Source organism: Suncus etruscus, chromosome 5 (genome assembly GCF_024139225.1).
Source record: "Suncus etruscus isolate mSunEtr1 chromosome 5, mSunEtr1.pri.cur, whole genome shotgun sequence".
NCBI classification, from domain to species: domain Eukaryota; kingdom Metazoa; phylum Chordata; class Mammalia; order Eulipotyphla; family Soricidae; genus Suncus; species Suncus etruscus.
Genome location: NC_064852.1, coordinates 21,017,659 through 21,034,445, shown reverse-complemented (window position 1 = coordinate 21,034,445; position 16,787 = coordinate 21,017,659). Strand labels below are relative to the sequence as shown.

Below are 16,787 nucleotides of genomic sequence, written 5' to 3'. Positions count from 1 at the left end.
TCTTGCCTGGCAGAGAGACAGGCCTGGCCTGGAATCACAGGGGAGGTGGGGTGAAGCGCCCGTACCTCCTTCTGCTCCAGCACAGGCCAGGGAGGGCCCCAGGGCCACTGGCCACCCACCCATAGCAGTAGCAGCCGGGCCCTTCCTACTGGCCAGATTCCAGGACTGTTCTAGAGAGGGAAGGACTCTTCTAGAAAGGACCGGCCAGAGGCAGACTCCCCCTCAGGGCAGGGAAGGAGTGGCCAAGTTCCTGAACCAGGGGACACAGGATGAACCAACCATGCCCGCAGGGCACATTTCGGCACCTGAGCTTCCATGGGGATGCCCTCATATACAGCGTTCAGATATTTTATTTTTCCAATCAACAAACATGTCTAGAGGACCAGCCCTAGGTCTGCTGCAGCATCTGAGGCTTCTCCCCCAAATGCAGCTGCCCTCGGGAACACAGCACTGGATTGGGCTGGGCTGGGCCACAGCCTAGTGGCACCCCTTGCTCACCCCATGTGCAGCAGTGACTATATATGGGCACTTTCAGGCCCCTTGGCCCTGCCGGTCCTGCCTGCTTCCCAAGCCCACGGGTGGGGCCCACCCAGGGACATGTGCCCTTCTCGATGCCAGGGATGGGGGGATGGGAGAAGAGATTCCTTCAGAAGCCCAGAGCCAGCCTATCTCCTCTCCCTGGGGGAACAAGAACCACCTCTGAGAAAAAAGCCTCAGTCCTCCTGGAGAGGGAGAGGCCATGTCCCCTTAAAGGGGCATGTACCCCAAAGGCTCCCTGCTGTTAGGGAGGAGCAGAAAGGAAGGGCAGAGGGGGAACTCCCACCCCAACAGGGAATGCTCACCCAGCATCACCGAATAAGGAAGCAAAAACTGGCAGGGCGGGGCTCAGAGAGGGCAAGCTGCCCACCCAAGGTCACACAGCCATAGTTGTGTGAGACTAGGAAGCCCACTGTAGCCCCAGCTCAGAAGCCCCTGCCAAGGCCCAGGTAATGAGCAAAGACCCAGGTCAGGGCCCCGCAGGTTTCCCCAGGCCTCACCCTCAGGCACTGCCATGGTCTGCAGATGCCAAGCCCAAGGGTGGCCACCAGGGAGGTAAGGTACCTCGGGATACTTGTGTGCACCTGCCCTGTGTGCAAGGCCCTTGCCCCTCAGTGCCCATGGCCCAAACCTGCTGAGGCAGCCAAGCTCCCAGGGATGGGCAGGTGTCTGAGGCTGCTGCCCAGGAGGGGTATTTGGCAATGAGTTCAGGGAGGACCCAGCTGGTCAGCAGATCTGGGCCATGTTGGGGGTGGGGGGAGGCACAGGGTATGAGCACCTCTCTGGGTGAACCCAAGTCCAGGGGGCTCTCTACTCATGATGCCCTGGAAGTACGAAAGGTGGGGCAGGATAACTGCATGCAGTGACACTTCTCCCCAAACTGGGGCTTTGGTCTCAACCCTTTATTCCAGCCCCCCTGCCTGGAAGTCCCCATGCAGCAAGGATCAGAGGTGGTCTGGCCAGATCCAGCCAGTCCTGAACCAGCTCTGTGGGCCCCCTCCCAGAACCAGCCAACCCCACAAACCTCCAAAGAAAGGCCCCTCCACCAGTCCCCACCAATGCCAGTCCCCCTCACCCCAGCTCTGCAGCCTCACAAAAGCTAAGCCTGGAACCCAGTGCAGGGGGCTTAGACCTGGGCACCCTGATGGGAGTATAAGGGGAGGACAGAAGTAAGCCAGCAGCCAGGCCTTGAAGTTACAGGCAACTTGAACCCAGCCTCAGCCAAGTGAAAACTTCCCAAGTCCGGCTATTCTATTCCACGGGGGTTGAGAGGAGAAGGTCTTGCTTCCAAGAAAGTTCTAGAAGGAATCCAAAGGCACTGGGGACTGGGCCACACACAGTCCATGTCAGGAGACTCCTGCCCCAAGATTCAGTGGCACATTCATCCCAAGGGAACATTGGAAGGGGGCCTGGCAGGATGGCAGGGCTGACCAGTTCTGACTACCAAGAGAGGGGAAGCAAAAGATCTAGTGTCCGAGTTTCGGGGAGGGGGTGATGCACTTCACTTTTGGCTGCTCCAACTGTTCCCCTGAGGCCTAGTGGTCCCTGAACAGGAGCAGGGAAGCCCCCAGGACCAGCTGGGAAGCAGGACTGGAGGATTGAGGTAAAGAGGAGCACCTGCTCCAGCACTCTTCCCCAACAGAGCAGGGCCCCAGGGCGCCCCCCCCCCCCGCATCTTGCACTGTCCCTGCCCTGATGCCAGGGGGCGCAGCTGTCCCCGCCTGGGCACCGATCCGGGCCGGGGCATCGGTGCTCAGGCAGCGCAGGGCAGGGCGGGGCCGAGACCCCAGAGTCCCCTGGCACTGCCGCAGAGTCCTGGCCTGGGTGTGCACCGTGAGGACAGGCGTCTGGCCGCCGAGAGGTGACAAGTGATATCTTGTTCTCATTCCTTGCAGCTTCCAACTGCTCCCCGAAAGCGGGGCCCAGCTGCTCGGGGCGCCTCCGGTTTCCTCTCCCAAGAATAAGTGCCACCCCGGAGCGAGCGAGCGGAGTCCAAAGCAGCGCAGAGCAGCGCGCAGTGGACCCAGCTGGGGCCCTCCTGGCTCCTGGGGCGAGGCCACCACCGGGCCAGGCAGCTCACTGCTGCATGCAGGGGCCTCACTCGGGCCCCAGCGCCTTCCTGCCGGCACCCAGCCCGCTTCCTCCTCGGCCTGCCCAAGTGAGCCGGGTCACCCCAAGACGCTGGGGGTGTGGGGAAGCTGGAAGAGAGCACCCCCACACTCCCACCCAACCCGGCCCGGCGTCCTGGCGCAGGAAGCAGGAGGCGGCTGGATGGGGGTGGGGGGGCGTGTTTTCGGGGGACAGGACAGGAAGAGGGGAGACTGAGTCTCGCGGGACACACCAGAGCGGACGACGTCGGGCCCGCTGCAGCGGGGTGCCCCCCACCCCGAAGCCACGCGCGGAGCCAGGGTCCCCCGCAGCGCAGCGTCCATCGGAAACGGGGGGTGGGGTGGAGGGAAGGGGCCGCTGCAGGCGCGGACGCGGGGCGTCCCCGCTCACCGCTTCCCGGGCCACGGGAGCAAACTTCCCAGGGGCGCCGGGACCGCAGAGCCCTCCATCCCCTGGCCCGGGCGGCGTCGGAAGGGCGACCCCGGGGCCAGGCGCTCGTCTCCCGGCCGGGTGGGGTTGGTGCCGGGGAGGACGCGTCCGGCGCGCGCGGTGCCAACTTGGGGTGCCGGGGCGGCCTGGGGCCCCGCGGAGTTGGCGCGAGTGCGGGCCCCCGCGGGGCGAAGTTGAGCGCGTTACCTGCGGGCCCTGCGGCGCGGTCCGGCCTGCGGCTGCGGCGTCCCCGGCGGCTCCGCGGACTTTCTCCGACCTCGCCCAGCACCGGCCGCACGCGGCGGCGGAGGCGGGGCACGCGGGGGAGGCGCCCCGGGCCGTTTAAAGGCACAGGCGCCCGCCGCGGGGGCTGGCTGCCAGTCGGACCCGACCCGGGGGCGCCGACCCACACCCCCACTGGGACCCCACCTCCGCGCAGAGGGAGGTACCCTGCCCGGGAGCGGTACCCCGTGGGACGGACGCCGGTAGGGTCGCTCGCCGCTGCTCCCCAGAACGGGGCGAGCCTGCTACTGCATCAATGGGGTTGCATGCGGCAGTTTTACCTACATTCAGGTCAGGTGTGATCCAGGCTGGACTCCCCGGGTGTGCCCCCCACACACACACACGTAGGCCAAGTTCCCAGAGACAGAAGATGGAGACCCACCCACACTACCCCTTCCCACAGTCTGGAAGTCTGGGGTCCCCCAAAGGCAGCTTTACTTATTGGGGTGGGAAAAGGATGTCCTGGACTTGGGATCCTGCAAAATAGTGATGGGGACTCAAGGATCCTCCGTGAGGGGAAGCTCTGACCTCTGGGGAGACGCCATGAAGGTCAGCCTCAGTAACATCAAGTCAGCTGGACCCAGTCATCCATCCCCTCCCAGCTGAGGTCTGCCCAGAACACCCCACCTGCTCACCCCCTGCCCTGCCCTGTCCCTCCCCCTTTAAAACCTCAGTTCTGTCCCAAAGTCCTATCTCAAAACCCTGCCCCAATCCCAATCATACCAACTCCTCCTTCTGGGTTCTGGGGTGTGTCAGGGGACCTCCCCCGCAAGGGCCTCCATCCACCCAGGCTCACCTTCAGTGGCCTCGATCCTGATTCCTGCAGGGCACCCTCATCCCTGGGGCCTGGGGGAGGCCACTGTGAGTAACCCTTTTCTGGTACTAGGGTTCCCACAGACTGGGAGTGAAGTCAGCACACAGCCACTAGGCCTGTGTGCAACATAGGAGTACAGAGAGGGGGAGAGAGTGAGTAGATGGGTGCAGAAATGAAGAAGAGGGAGGAAAGAAAAGGAGGAGGAAAGAGGGGAGTTGGGGAGAGAAGTAGGTTCTCCTGATGAAGGGATAGACAGAGAAACCCATATGGTCCCCTGTACCTGCCAGGGGTGATTTCTGAGCATAGAGCCAGGAGTAACCCCTGAGCGATGCCAGGTGTGACCCAAAAACAAAAAAACAAACAAACAAAAAGAAACCCTAGTGCTGAGCAGCTTCTGGGTGTCCCTTTTTAGTTTGCAGTACTGGCCTCTGCCCTGTCCTCCCAGCTCTGCTGCTCCCTCATCTCCCCAGTGCTCTCCTCACCACCTGGTAGCCCCTGCAAGCGATCAGCACTTTCATGTCACCCATGTGGAACTGGTGACCTCTGCGGACATGCCCCAAACCCTGCCAGGTGCTTTCCTCCCACCTGCACAGGAGCCTTCAGCTTCCTTGCCCACCACCAGCCCCTCTCCTCTCCTACCACCCCATTCTGGGGATCTGCTGTTCCCTTCCTAGAAACCATATAGAAGGGGGTACCTTTCTCCAGTCCCAAAGCAAAGGTCTCAGAGGCTGGCTAGGGCTGGGGGGGAGACAAATCTCCATCCCCATACCCTGACTGACATGCCGGACCCCAGGAAGCCTCTGACCCCAGGAACATTATCTGTTTCCAGTGCACAGTCTCCTAGAACCTCAACACACCAACAAGATGCCATTCCCCTAGGAAGAAGCCTTCCATCACCGCACAGAGAGGTCCACGCACCCAGAGAAGCACCTCCAGCGAGAAGCCCCGCCCACACGAGAACACCCGCCCATTAGAATGATGCCCCGCCTATCTACAGAAGACCACGCCCATATCAGGTAACGCCACGCCCTCCTAGAGGATGCTCCGCCCGTCTTGCTAACCACGCCTCTGGGAAGGTTCGTGCATTCAGGAGAGGGCCCAGTCAGTCAGTCAGTAAGTACCCAGGAGAGAAACAACACCCCCGCCAGAAAAAGCACCATCCCAATCAGGAAGTGCCCGAACGGTTCCCAGAGAGGGCCACGCCCCCGTATAAAAGCCACGCCTCTCTCTGGGAAAGCCCCGCCTAGCACGAGGTGCCTGTTGCCCTGAAGCTTCCCTCAGAGAAACCACGCCTCCTCGTAGGAAAGCCCCGCCCCTATCCGGAAATGCCTTTTCCCGAAGACGCTTCTCCACAGAGAAGCTCCGCCCCTCAAAGAAACCCCGCCTCCTCAGAGGAAGGGCCTGTTCCCACTGTAGCGTCTCCTCTCAGGGAGAAGCTCGCTCCTCAGAGAAACCCCTCAAGACGCTCCAAACCCCATTCCCCTGAGGAGCGATTCCTCAGAGAGAAGCTCTATTTTCCCCCCACCCAGAGAAAAGCCCCCTCTCGTCAGGAAGAAGCGCTAGCCCAGAATAAAATCCCCCTTTCTCATCCCCGGGATACTCTAAGGAGGCCCCAGGGGAAAAGGAAACACATTTGGCCCCAGTGCATGAGACTGGGGGGCCACGGTCTAAAACAAAGGGTTTAAGAGACCCCGCCCCTGAAGGACACGCCCCTTAAGAAGCCACGCCCCCAACGAAACCACGCCCACTGCAAGGACCCACATGAACTTCCTGTCTTCTGGAAAGGAATCTCAAGCCCCCACCGGAAGCGTTCTACCCACAGGGGTGGGAAGCCATGGCCCCCTTAGAAACTATCTCCTGCCCGCCCAGAGTACAGCTCCAACCCCCTGAACAAAATTCCCCCCCACCAAAGAAAATTCTTCCCAACAGAAAAAAGTCCAGTGAGATGGGTCCTCCAGAAAATTGTCTCCAAAGAGAAGCTCCCTCCCTCCCTGCACAGACTGCTGCATCCCCATGGGCATGAGCTATAGTGGAGCTGGGAGGGCACTGGCCTTGCAGCAGGCAGCAGGGGTTAGAGCTCCAGCATCCCATATGGCCCCCTTGAGCATTGCCAAAAGTGAACCCCTGAGCACCACCAGGTGTGGCCAAAATATATATCTACATCTGTGTGTGTGTGTGTGTGCCCCTCAGAAGCCCACTATAGATCTATATCTGTGTGTGTGTGTGTGTGTGTGCGCGCGCGTGCGTGCCCCTCAGAAGCCCACTTCAAGAGAAGCCTAATTACTGGGAGTGATGCTTGTCCCCTTCAGAGAACCCTGCCTCCCAGAGTGATTCCAGCCTGGAGCAGCCTCAGTCCCAGCCCCAGCCCCAGGATCAGCCCTGTTTGAGCAGAGAATGTGGGCCAGGCACTCCAGAAGGGGCCTGTTGCTCACTCTGCTCGAGGCCAGGCCCAAAGCCCACAATAACCCCTTTGTTGGCTCCGGCCCTGCACCAGCTGGGATGCAGGGCATGACAGAGGCATTCCCTTCCTGGTGCTAAACTAAGGGGTGCACCTCAGGCCCCTGCATCCCACAGGGCAGGCTGGACCCTCCTCTGTCTAGAGTCCAGAACCATCAGGCCAGCGTGCATCTGGCCTGGCCAGCACCTGGAAACAAACCTGGTGCTCTAGAATCCTGCAAGCTGGAGCCAAAACAATAGGACAATGGGCAGGGCAATTGTCTTTGTCTTCCTTCTCTGGCATCCTAAATGGTACCTTGAGCACCTCCAGGAGTATGCCCTGAGCATGGCCGGGTGTGCTCCCCACCCAAATTGTCCTGCAGACTGGTCAGGGGTCAGCAACCCAGACGTGCTGGGGAGGAGTGGTAACTGCTAATGCTTCACCCCAACAGAGGCCTGGGAACTACACCCCAAAATTGTCCAGGCCTACACAGGCCTACGCAGGGTCGGCAGTCTCGAGAGACACCCACATTATCCCAGCCCCAATACCTTGTGTGGCCCAAACCTCCACCCTACATAGCCCAAGCCACAGCACCAGCCTGCAGGAGGGTGATGGTGGAGACACTGGGCCAGCTGAGGGTGCTTTGTGGGGTCCACTCTTAGAGACAAAAGGAAGAACCTGGGTGAGGCCTTGGCAAGGGCCCCACACCCACCTCTGTCCCTTCTAGACCTGGCCTGCCAGCTCCTACCCTCCATCCTCCTGCACCAGGTCTCTGAAGTTTGTGCCCCAGTGACACCTCACGGGGCCCCCAGGTACATCCATGTGGGGCTGTGACAGATCCCCTCATCATAGGCTGAGCCCAGTACCTCGAATCAATGGGTACTGGGGTGTGCTCGCCTCTTCACTGTGGACAGCGCACTGTGTTCCAGGTATGCAGCATCTCCTGCAGACCCCATAAGAAGGGAATGGCTGGTCCCAAAGGGTAGAGGCAGGGCATTGTCTGGCACTGCCCAGGCAGGACCCATTTCTGGGGAGGTAGTGGCATCTGGGCTCTTAGTACCTTGACTCCACCTGAGACCTTCTGCACCCTGCAGAAGGAGGGGCCATGTGCCACCCAATAATGCCACCATACCTCCCTCTGGGCACAAGGTCAAGTCTGCACCCTATTAATCCCTCTGCTCACTCCAACGCCCCTTCCTCTCTGCCCTGCATTGGAATGGTGAGACACCAAATCTATGCAGATCCAGGACACAAACAATGGCCCTCAAGGCTTTCCTTCATCACCGAGGGCAGCTCTACTAGGACATGCGTTTTCCTTCCGGAGCAGCCTGAGATGGGCCAAACAGGCTGGCTAGTCCTGCAGAAAGGGCCAGTGGGTGGTGATGTTGTTTGACATTTCAAGCTGAATGGGACCTAGCGTGTCTCTGCGCAGGGTGTAGAAGGGAGCCTGGCTCAGAGAGGAGCCAGGGCTGGGGAGGGCATAACCAGGAAGGGAACACCAGGGCTGGAGACTTGCCACTTGCTTGCAGACCATCAGAGTAGTGGTTGTCACTGAGGGTACTGTCTTGCTCCTCCAGTTCCAGACTCCTTCTAGAAAGTCCTTCCAGTGAGGGTCAGCCTCTGCTTCCCTGCTCCAGCCAGGAGCACCTGGAGGGAGCACTAGGATGCAGGAGCTCCAGGAAGAAGGATCAGGCTGTATGGTGGCCTCAGGGGCCTCCAGAGCTGGAGCCAGCACCTCCCCCAGATGCTGCCTGACCCTGTGGCTCTGCCCAGATGCCCACCAGGACGTGGTGTCTATCTTTGGCTGTGGGGTCTGCCAGGCTCCGGCTGGCTGAGATCCCCACCCTGTTCCCCGCAGTGAACTCAGATCCAGCCACGTTAAGAAACTGGGTGAGTATTTTGGTGTCTGGGCGGAACCGGTGCTGCTCCCTGCGTGAATGAGGACAGCTCACGGCTCCTGCGCCTTCGCTCCCGCGCCTTCTCCCTGTCCTAAATTCCCCTCCAACTGCAGCTGGAGCCCAGCTGCTGCCTCTCTGCCTCAGCAAGCCCCAGGGGTGGCTTGGGGGCACCTGTGACCTGGCTAGGCATGCCCCCAAAGCACTGAGAACTCAGAGGCTGCAGGAGAGACAGCTGGACCCCAAATGAGTGGGCAGAGGGTCACACTCACTCTCAGGGACCCCAAAGGAATTGGGTGTGTGGAAACTGGGAGCCGGTCCTTTCTCCTCTGAGAGTCTCCCCATGTGCCAACCTTACATCCTCCCTCCCTATCTGCAGTGATGGGAAATGACCATCCTCATGAAGTGGGAAATCAGCAGAGCCTGGCCAACACTTCCATGGTGGACTTGGTACTTCATCCACTCACTCACTCAATATACTTTATCCAATCACTCAGTTGACCTCACTCACTTATTCAATGTATCTCATCCCCTCAGTACCTCACCCATTCAGTCTGCCTCATCCACAGTGTACCACTCATTCACTCAGTGTACCTCACTCACCTACTCAATCTGCTTCATCTACACCACTCACTGTTCCTCATGCACTCACCCAGTGTAACTCACCCATTTAGTGTGTCTCACTCTCACTCACTCACTCAGGAGTCCACATCTACTCAGAGAACCACACTCAGTGTACCTCACTCATTCATTCACTCAGTGTATCTTATCCACTCACTCACTCACTCATTCACTCACTCACTCACTCACGTACTCAGTGTACCTCACTCATTCCTTAGGCATTCACTTATCCTCAGCCTGCTGAGAGCCTGGAGCTCAGTGAGGTCAGATGTCCTCCTACAGGCTAACCCCAAGAGTTATGTTCCCTTTTTTTGTTTTTGTTTTTGGGTCACACCCGGCGGCGAGCAGGGGTTACTCCTAACTCTGCGCTCAGAGTCACTCCTGGTAGGCTCAGGGGATTGTATGGGATTCTGGGAATTGAACTGGGGTCTGTCCGGGTTGGCTGCATGCAAGGGAAAATGCCCTACCGATATGCTATCAATCTGGCCCCAACAGTCATGTTCCTGAGGGTAAGATCAGGGAATGGATTTGAGACTCGAGGGCCTTGCCACCCTGGCCAGATCCACCTGGCTTAGCCCTCTTCAGGGCCCCTGGCTTCTGGCCCTGCTCTCTGATTAGGGTCCTGGGAAGTCTGGACAAGAAGTGCCAGGTACCCTGGCCATCCTCTCTACAGTTCTGCGTTGGCTACACCCCAAAGCCTCTCCCCTCCCGTGGGACAGTATCCAGCAGCCTATGCCCAGCGGCTCCTAACTTTCTTTTTTTTTTTTTTTTTTTTTGGTTTTTAAGCCACACCCAGTGTTGCTCAGGGGTTACTCCTGGCTGTCTGCTCAGAAATAGCTCCTGGCAGGCACAGGGGACCATATGGGACACCGGGATTCGAACCAACCACCTTTGGTCCTGGATCGGCTGCTTGCAAGGCAAATGCCGCTGTGCTATCTCTCCGGGCCCGGCTCCTAACTTTCTTGTGGGCAGGAAGCACCTAGGGGGGCAGTCAGCCCAGCACAGAAGTCAGAGCTTCTCTCAGACTGGGATCTCTTCACCCCTACAGGGAAGGGGGGAGCAACCACCAGTGAAGCGGGCTCTCTGTCCATAGGCCCCACCAAAAGGGGTAGCCAGCACTGTGCACAGGAGTGGGAGAACAGCAGGACTCCAACCCTAGAGCAACAGAAAACAATCACACGGTATATGCATGCACATGGACATGGGCGGCCAGCTACACACACATTTTCCTAACGTGCACGCTCCCTAGTCATATACGCATACACCTAATGTGTGCATACCTGTCACACACAGGCAAGTGCACCTAACATGCACAACCACATACACACATGGACCTTATATGTCATACCCCAGTTAACACATGAACATGTGCGCCCACATGCGTGCATACCATCCACACATACTTGTGTATAGCCCAACACACATGTAGTGTACCTAGCATGCTCATCCATTACATACATACACATGTGAAACACAACGAATGTGTGGACACAGCTATGTGCATGTGCACCTGAAGTGTCGCACCACAGCTTCACTCGTGCACTCATGTACACCCAAAGCTGTACACACCCATTGCATTTACACACACACCTGTGTGTATACCCCAGCAACACATAATAGGCATACACATATATACAATGCACACTCATACAAATATGCACACATGTAACCCAATGTGCATCTCCAGACACACATGTATACATGTACATGGGCCTAACATAGGTGACCCACTTCACATACACATGTATACAATGTAGCTGTGTGCACACCTCCTTCAAATGTATGATTCAAATGTATGCTCTCCAAACTGCACACCATACTAGGACTCTGGACTGATACTTTTCTGACGATAGCTCACCAGGCCAGTGCTGTCTCGTGTTTCCCGGGGGCTTAGGCATGGAGGGGCTGGGACATGGAGCGGGACAAAGAGCTCTGTATGTCATATGCTGTGCTGTCTCAAATCTGGCATGCAGGGGAAATGTCCAGAGCTGGAGGCAGGGTAGGGCCCTGGAAACCCACCAGTGTGCAGACAGGGCACGGGATGGCACCTCAGACAGGGGGCATAGAGTTCAGAGGTGGGATGGGTGGGTGACAGCAGCTTAGGACCCCCTTCAGCCCCAGCAAGGGAGCCAAACCACATGGTGGGGCTAGAACCACGAGCTTCCATGTGTGCAGTGGGACTGTGGGGCCGGGTGGGTGCTTTGGAATTCCAGGCTGTGTGGGAATTGGCTCCCTCACCCATGCCTGGTTGTGCCCAGACCTGGCATTGCCTCCTAAATGTTCCTGACCTAGGTCAGGGCATCCCCAGCAAGGGGACAATGGCTCCCTGAAGCATGAGGGCAGGACTTGATGTTCCCAGGTTACAGCAGACCCAGATCCCCTCAGGCACCTGTCATGGCTGCCGCAGGAGGAAGGGGGGTGGGGCTCATTGCAGCACAGGAGCCTTCCGGCTATCTCAGAAGACACTATAAAGACCCCCTGACCATCCCAGTTACCTCATGCTGCCAGACCCTTTCCCACCCTCTGCACAGGGGAGGGAGGCTCCATAGGACACCCTTGGTAAAGGAAGGCCACCCTCTACCCTACAACCCAGAGGTGATCCAATCTGGATCTTGGTGGGAGGGGGGAGGAGAGAGGGAAAGGGAGAGTGAGAGAGTGTGTGTGTGTGTGTGAGAGAGAGAGAGAGAGAGTGAGAGTGAGAGAGAGAGAGAGAGAGAGAGAGAGAGAGAGAGAGAGAGAGAGAGAGAGAGAGCCAGTGAAGGAGCTGTGACAGGCTGTGGGGGAGGGGCATGCTGAGTGCTGAGTCAGCTGGCCTGGCAGGCTGGATGCAGGGGGTGCGGTGGGGGTGAAGCAGGGGGGCCTCTGGGAAGCCCGCAGGGCCCAGTGTCACAGTCCCTATGTGGGTGCCAGCGGCTATACCTCTACTCTCAGGGGGTTGAGGCGAAGGTCTTCCTGGAAGGGGTGTTGTGGACCCCTCCAAACATGACCCAACCAGGGAGCCATGCTGGTGCGTGGGCTTTGGGCTGGGGAGGCGGAGAGTGCAGAGTCAGCGCCAGGTGCCTGCCACCCTCTGGCTGGCGCAGCCTATCCCGGAGCTTCTCAAGGTCACTGAGTATCAGCACCCGCACCAGGCTGGGGAGGACAGAGATGGGGCTGGACCACCTTCCCAGGGAGCATCCCCACAGCACTGACCCTCATTCACTTCTGCTCATCTTCTCAGCAGCCTGGGGCCAGGTAGGGCCAGGGGTTGGACACCCCCAGCTCCTGCAGCCAGTCACCCCTCAACCGGGTCCTGTCTTGTTGCCCGCCTGCCCTCCTGCCCTCCGCCCAGCTCTCCCACAGCCAACCTGCTCCTGAGAGTGTGAGCAGCTCTGGAAGCCTCTGGTCACTCCAGTAGCCCCTTACCCCCCCCCTCCCAAGCAGGCTTGGCATTTGGCCACCCTCCACCCCCAAAGAGGTCCCCCACAGCCTCCTCTGGGCAGCCTGAGCACCACCCTGGAGAGCTAAGTCTCCGGGCAGCACAGCCACTCTGGCTCGCCTTATGTTGGGCTCAGCGCCCACACAAGGCCCCCCAACAGGGAATCTGGGGCCCTCTCAGTGGGACAGGCTGGGCCCCTTGCTGTTTCCAGGGCAAGGACCTGCCAAGTCTCCGCATCTGCACGCAGCCCCATGGTGGGGCAGTTTTCCGGAACATTCAGTTCTCCCTTGGAACAGCCCAGCCCGGCCTCTCTTCACTGCAGGCTGAGAGAAGAGCTTGCAAGTGTGGAGTGAGGACAGGAAGGTCAGGAACCTTCATTAGAGATAAAATCCCACTGCCTGGCTTCTTCCTGCATAGGCTCCCTGGGACGGACCCTCTTTCAAGTTGGGGTCCAGTGATGAATGCATCCCTTCCTTCCCTCCACTCTACCCTCACAATAGCCAACTCTGGGCAGATCCTGACATGGCTTAAAACCCCACCATACACACCACACACACACACACAACACACACACACACTCAAGAGGGGGTCAGACACACACACACACGCACATGCACGCGCCCACACAAACACTCAAGAGTGGGTCAGTAAGCCTGGTGTGCGGGAAATGGCTTTCTGTGCCTGCAGCAATGGGCCATCACAGTAGAAAAATAAGTTTAATGCAGGCGGTTCCTTCACAGGACCCCACAGGCACTGGCAACGAGCAGGTTGGTGCGCCCTGGCAGACAGCTGCCGTCTCATCCCAGGACATGCACCCACCTCGGAGACGGGGGCTCTGGGGCCCTAGAACTTGAACCACATAACAGGAAACAAAGCAAGACTCAGTGCAAAAAGGGGGGGAGGGAGAGAAGAGACATTCAGCCAGGGAGTATGCAAACACCCTCACACTGGAGGGTCCAGGCTGCCCCCCACTTCCAGCCCTGTAGGCCTGAGTTTGGCCTGAGTTTCTGCTTGGGGCAGTAGATTCATGTCACTCCCAGGCACCCTGCAGCCCCTCCCACCCCAAATCCCTGCCCAGGATCACCCAGAGCTGAGATGGCTGAGCCCCAGCCCCAGAGCAACCCGTGCCCTGCAGAATAAGAAAGCTGCTGACCAGAAACTCTCCCCTCCCCCTGCTGGTCACTGGTCCAGCAGCTCCCAAGGCAGGTAGGTGCCAGGGGAGCTGAGAAGTAAACCTGGTGTACCCCCAGGTTTGCTCCTGTGTTGCCCCTGGGGACCTCACATCTACCCAGGATGGATACCAGTATGGAACTGGGGCACTCCCTCAAAGGGAGGGCCAGAAAGTCAACAGGAACGAAGATGCCACCTGATCTACATTTGACTTTTTTCTTTTTCCTGGGGGTCACCCTCTAAGGTGGTGCTGCAGGAACCAGGGATCTGGGGCTCCCTCTCGATGACGGTCAGCCTCGTGGGGCCTTTCTGCATAGGCCAGGTCCAGGCGCCCCTGCAGCCTGGGAGGATGGGGGGCTGGCTGCAACCCGCTCAAGCAGCAGCGCTGATCAAGGATGCCAGGCAGGACACCCCTTCAAGCTGGGACTCCCCCCTCCAGGTGCGCTGCCACACCCCTCCTAGGGGGGCTCCCTCTCAAAGCCCCCCACCCGACTTCACATGTCCAGGAAGACCATGAAACACCAGCCCAGGCCCCCCACCAGCAGCATGGTCACGTGGATGGCGGACACCAGCAGCTCGTTGAGGCGGCGGAAGTCCAGGCGGCGGCGGCCCAGCAGCAGCAGCAGCACCGACAGCTTGAGCTGGAAGCGCAGCAGGGCGCGCACGCCCAGGTACTGCAGGCAGAAGAGCGCGGCCAGCGCGCCCCAGAGCGCCGCGGTGAAGAGGCTGCAGCTGAAGTAGAGCAAGAAGCGGATGAAGCCGTAGAGCCAGCGCGCGCGCGCGTACACGTCGAAGTTGTTGTACTTGGTGCGCGCGGGGCGCGAGGCGCGCGCGGGCCCGCAGGCGGCGTGCAGGCAGGTGGTGTGCGGGCCGTGGAACGAGCGCACCCGCCGCGGGATGGGCATAACGGGCATCGGGCCGCCGTCCGGGCGGCGGGCAGCAGCATCGGGCAGCGCAGGCCCTCATGGGCCCCGGGGCCCCGGGGCGCAGCGAGGCGGGTGGAGGAGCCCTCGGGAGGAGGCTTGGGCCTGCGGGGGTGGGGGGAGAGAGAGAGAGGCAAGGACAAGATTTGGGTCAGGGGGCCGGAGACATAGCACGGAGGCAGGGCGTTTGCCTTGCATGCAGAAGGCCAGTGCAGGGGTTCGAATCCCGGCATCCCAGAGGGTCCCCCAAATGAGCCTGCCAGGAGCAACCCCTGAGTGCTGCCGGTGTGACCCCAAATCCAAAAGAACATACAAAAATAAAAATAAAAAAAGATTTGGGTCAGCTATTGGGGAGGTGGGGAGGGGTCCCCCAACATCGGGAAGCCCGCAGCCAGCTTGGAGGAAGGCGAAGGACACCCGGGCACGCGCCCACCCCACTCTCCCGGCTCCGATGCCCACTCCAACGCGGGGTTCAAGGGGGCGCAGCTTCGCACCGGCCTCTGCATCAGTGCGCTTTGGCCCCGGGCGCCCCGGCAAAAAGCAAGGGGTGTGTCTGCGTGGCCAGCGGGGGTCCCCGCTCCCTGCCGGCTCTGGCTCGCCCACCGCCCGCCCACTCACCGGGGACCGGCTCAGCGCCGCGGGGGAGGCCGGCGGCGGTGCTGGAGGCCGCGCCTGCGGACCCCACGCTCCCTTGGGGCTCCGGGTGGCGCAGGGAGGCCCGTGCATGGCGGCGTCAGGCCGCGGAGCGGGCTTCGAGGCGCGGCGTTTGGCCCCGCGTGGGCGCCGTACTGCCGCACGTCCCTCCACGGCCACCGTAGTAGGTCCGCGCCGGCCGCCAGGAGCGGGGAGGGCCCCCCCGCCCCGGCGTAGCCCAGGCCGCCGCCGCCGCCGCCGCCGCCGCCGCCGCCGCACGTCCCGGGACTCGCGCATGCGCGGGGCGCCCTACTGGCACTCACACACACCCTCGCGCCAGACCCGCGCAGGCGCAGAGCGACCCAAAGGACGACGCGCGGGTGCAGTTTTGGGATTGGCACCAAGCAGGCGCGGGTCAGCTGCTAGGGTCAAGAAAGGGCTCCTTGCGGGCCGAGTTAGGGGGATATGGGTGGCAGCCCAGAGTTGGCCCTGGACATGTGCCATGTTCCTGATCTTCCTGCGGTGCCCTAGCCAGGCCAGCAGAGCAGGTGCTTCTTGCTGCTCGCAAGCATCTGTCTGGTCTTAATGAAGGCAATTCTGTTGAATGCTCAAATGATTATACTAGTATACTAATTTTTTTGGTAACTGATATAAGATTTGCTTAATTCACCTAGGGTTAATAATAGTCATGGCAGGTCAGGCCCTGAGCCTGAGCAAAGAGCACAGAAAAAAAAAAAAAACAGAACCAACAAAAAGCTGGTCCTGTTTATCTTTGCTCACATCTTTATGCAATATATTAAGTCCCGGTAAAAGCATTTTTGTACATCTGTGTTTTCTATGCTATACATTAAAATTGGCTCGAATGTCATGCCATTATCTCATATGTCAATTAAGACTGTTATATTACCTACGTAGGAATGCAGAGGAATGGGAAACAGGATGTCTATGAAAGTGAGAAAGAATTAGTATTTCACATGTCAGGTAAATATTGGGTAAATATTGTTACATTGTTTTTAAATTAATGTTTGCTGCATGGAATGCTGGATGGAATATCTCTGAAATGTATCGAAGAAGAAAGCAATGAGCACTCAGGATTCATAGTCATGAGCTCCATCAGGAAATTGTCGGACCCCTGTTGCCCAGGTAAAAATGTTAATAAATAAAAGCCGGATGTAACGCGTCACAAATTGGCCGTCTCTGTCTCTCTGGGTTTTGGGGCGATGGATAACTGTAACTCTAGTTCTTTTTTTTTCTTTTTATTATTATTATTATTATTATTATTATTATTATTATTATTATTATTAGTTTTTGGGCCACACCCGGCGGTGCTCAGGGATTACTCCTGGATGTCTGCTCAGAAATAGCTCCCGGCAGGCACGGGGGACCATATGGGACACCGGGATTCGAACCAACCACCTTTGGTCCTGGATCGGCTGCTTGCAAGGCAAACGCCGCTGTGCTATCTCTCCGGGCCCGTAACTCTAGTTCTAACTCAACAATTCCTTTTGGCAAGTGGCCA

The 16,787-nt window shown here is 59.0% G+C and overlaps 2 protein-coding genes across 2 annotated transcripts in view; both read right to left on the bottom strand.

Annotated features, from left to right (window-relative positions):
* The window catches only part of NACC2 (NACC family member 2), a 48,818-nt gene extending 45,455 nt beyond the window's left edge, over positions 1-3,363 (bottom strand). The window contains exon 1 of the mRNA XM_049773638.1: positions 3,283-3,363. The gene's annotated coding sequence lies outside the window, so the exon portion shown is untranslated. The remainder of the gene's footprint in view (positions 1-3,282) is intronic.
* A 9,876-nt stretch (positions 3,364-13,239) lies between these two features.
* TMEM250 (transmembrane protein 250) lies at positions 13,240-15,377 on the bottom strand. The gene is made up of 2 exons (XM_049773736.1): positions 15,254-15,377; positions 13,240-14,740 (listed from the first exon to the last, which is right to left on the bottom strand). The coding sequence occupies exon 2, from the start codon at positions 14,624-14,626 to the stop codon at positions 14,207-14,209; it is 420 nt and encodes a 139-aa protein (XP_049629693.1). The 5' UTR covers positions 14,627-14,740; positions 15,254-15,377; the 3' UTR covers positions 13,240-14,206.
* Between the last annotated feature and the right edge of the window lie 1,410 nt (positions 15,378-16,787).

Excerpts from the sequence above, each read along its gene's own strand:
- TMEM250 (XM_049773736.1), bottom strand. The coding sequence starts at position 14,626 with ATGCCCGTTATGCCCATCCCGCGGCGGGTGCGCTCGTTCCACGGCCCG.